The sequence below is a fragment of the Frankliniella occidentalis genome, unplaced genomic scaffold, assembly GCF_000697945.3.
Source record: "Frankliniella occidentalis isolate FOCC.00 unplaced genomic scaffold, Focc_3.1 Scaffold24, whole genome shotgun sequence".
NCBI lineage: Eukaryota > Metazoa > Arthropoda > Insecta > Thysanoptera > Thripidae > Frankliniella > Frankliniella occidentalis.
The window spans coordinates 594,267-596,273 of NW_026267154.1; the positions used below are offsets into that span (position 1 = coordinate 594,267).

Below are 2,007 nucleotides of genomic sequence, written 5' to 3' on the forward strand. Positions count from 1 at the left end.
CTCTCTCTCTCTCTCTCTCTCTCTCTCTCTCTCTCTCTCTCACTCACACACTTTATTGGGCAGGGCGCGAGCAGGTTATGTGCGTGCCGACAAGGCTGAGCGCGCGACGGGCCAAGGCGATGGTGACGGTCAGGACCACACCGGGGGGGGGGGGGGGGTTGGTTGGGGTATGAATCATGGCAGGTATACTGGAATGACTTGTCGTAAACCCTGCCGACTGATTTAGAACATCGCTTCTTTCGTATGCCTCCCGCCCGTACAGCTCGCGTCCTTGTCGCACTGAAAGGAGGGGGCGACGGCGACAACGCCACTTCAGCGTCCTGCGGAGCGTCAGATCGGCTCGGCCGTACTCATCTATAGACTCGAGCGAGAGATAAAGTAAGTCGCGCAACACCTTCGATTCACCGCGACGATGGCTCAGCAGCACGCCGGCCGGCACACGGCACCACACGTCGGCCAGCACACCGGCCGGCAATCGGTGTTATGGCAGAGCCGCTGAGCAACTTTCGCAATTTCTTTGCAAAAAATAAAAATAAAAAAAAATACCTAGTAATGCCGCGATGATTTACAGGCAGACAGATGAGTAGTAAGAGAGGACTTTGGTCATTCTTCTTTTTTTTTCCGCGAGGAAACGGCGCGGTGAGTGAGTCATCCGACTAATTTTTTCGCGACGACGCATATGTGACGGCTCAACTCTTATCAATATAAAACAATAAAAGGGGCATAGACCGTTCCAGAGCCTGCAATCATCTCTCATTGCGCAGTATTATTCCCGCGGTTGCACCCGCCACCCACCTTATACAACATCCGGCAGCAGCTGTAACGTCGCGCCACTTACTTTACTTATTGCTCGTGATCGCTTATCTCGGCGAGCCGCTATGGGGGGCGATTACAAAAAAAGGGCGTAGAAATAAGTAACTGTTTGATTGCTGCTTCCACCGCGCGGATAACAATTATTGACTATTCACGGTTGTTTCGGCGCGCGTGCGTCGTTATGTAACCGGGAGAGGCGGCGACCGCGACGCGCACCATACCTCTGTGAAGATTATCTTCGAAAATTTACAAAATCTTTTGTATTTGCGTTTGGAATATGTTGCAAATTTACGACAGCCCACGAATACCTCGTCGTTGGCACAAGGCTTGCAATTTTGCAATTTGAGAAATTGTAATTTTACAAAACACGTCATGGGAAATTTTCGTGTAACTCAGACGAGAATTCATCACATCCTACAGGACGGGCGCTCTACCCTCCCCTCCCCTACCCTTCCCCCCCCCCTCCCTCTTGACCCTGTCGCGAAGTGCCCCTGTTTCTCTACCTTCCCAGTCCGTTCGCTATCCAGCCCGCGCCGAAGCCGCCGATCAGGCCGCCGAGGGCGAAGATGGCCACGATGAAGGAGAAGAGGTCCTCCTGGACGTCGTCGTCGGGCACAACGCCCCATCGCTCGACGTAAACGTCCACGATGAACTGCTTCACGTCCTGAGTGAACGTGAACAAAAAGGAAAGTTTTGTATACCGCTTGCAACGCTTTGCACTGTTCACAGAACAGGGTGCTGCATCAGGGATTTTTTATTTTTCGGTAAAAGTAGTATTGGAAAATGTTTCATTGTTCGTCTTTTAATCTCTAAATTTTTCAGGAAAAGTAATATTTCTCCAAAATTTTCTGGAAACACTTACAATTTTTCCGATTGTTCCTGTAAAAAGTTTCGAATTTTTCCGGGGAAAACCTTTGGATCCGAAAATCCCTAATAGTGCTGCACAAGGCCCGAGAGAATGTTGTTTACCTTCTTGGGCGAGTTGATGACCCCCGTGTTGTAGCCGAAGACGAACATGCCGCACAGCGCGCTGACGACGCTGACGACCAGCGACTTGGTGAGCGAGCCGCGCTCAGCTTCCGCCTGTCAATAGAGACGCCGAACACTTCGTTAACGTCCTTCGTTTCAGCCTTCGGGGTGGCAAGTAGTGCAGTAGTACAGCAAGCAGCTCAGCCCCACCCCCTCCCCCACCTG

At 51.5% G+C, this 2,007-nt stretch overlaps 2 protein-coding genes across 2 annotated transcripts in view; both read right to left on the minus strand.

The window, feature by feature from the left end:
• LOC113215262 (glucose transporter type 1-like) overlaps window positions 1–1,947 on the minus strand; it is a 29,515-nt gene extending 27,568 nt beyond the window's left edge. Inside the window, exons 1-2 of the mRNA XM_052265131.1 lie at window positions 1,783–1,947; window positions 1,317–1,477 (exon numbers count right to left, since the gene is read on the minus strand). Of these exons, the coding sequence (XP_052121091.1) occupies window positions 1,317–1,477; window positions 1,783–1,830 (209 nt within the window). The 5' untranslated portion in view covers window positions 1,831–1,947. The remainder of the gene's footprint in view (window positions 1–1,316; window positions 1,478–1,782) is intronic.
• Window positions 1–2,007, minus strand: part of LOC113215260 (photoreceptor-specific nuclear receptor) — a 51,703-nt gene that overhangs the window by 16,381 nt on the left and 33,315 nt on the right. The gene's annotated exons all lie outside the window — the stretch shown is intronic.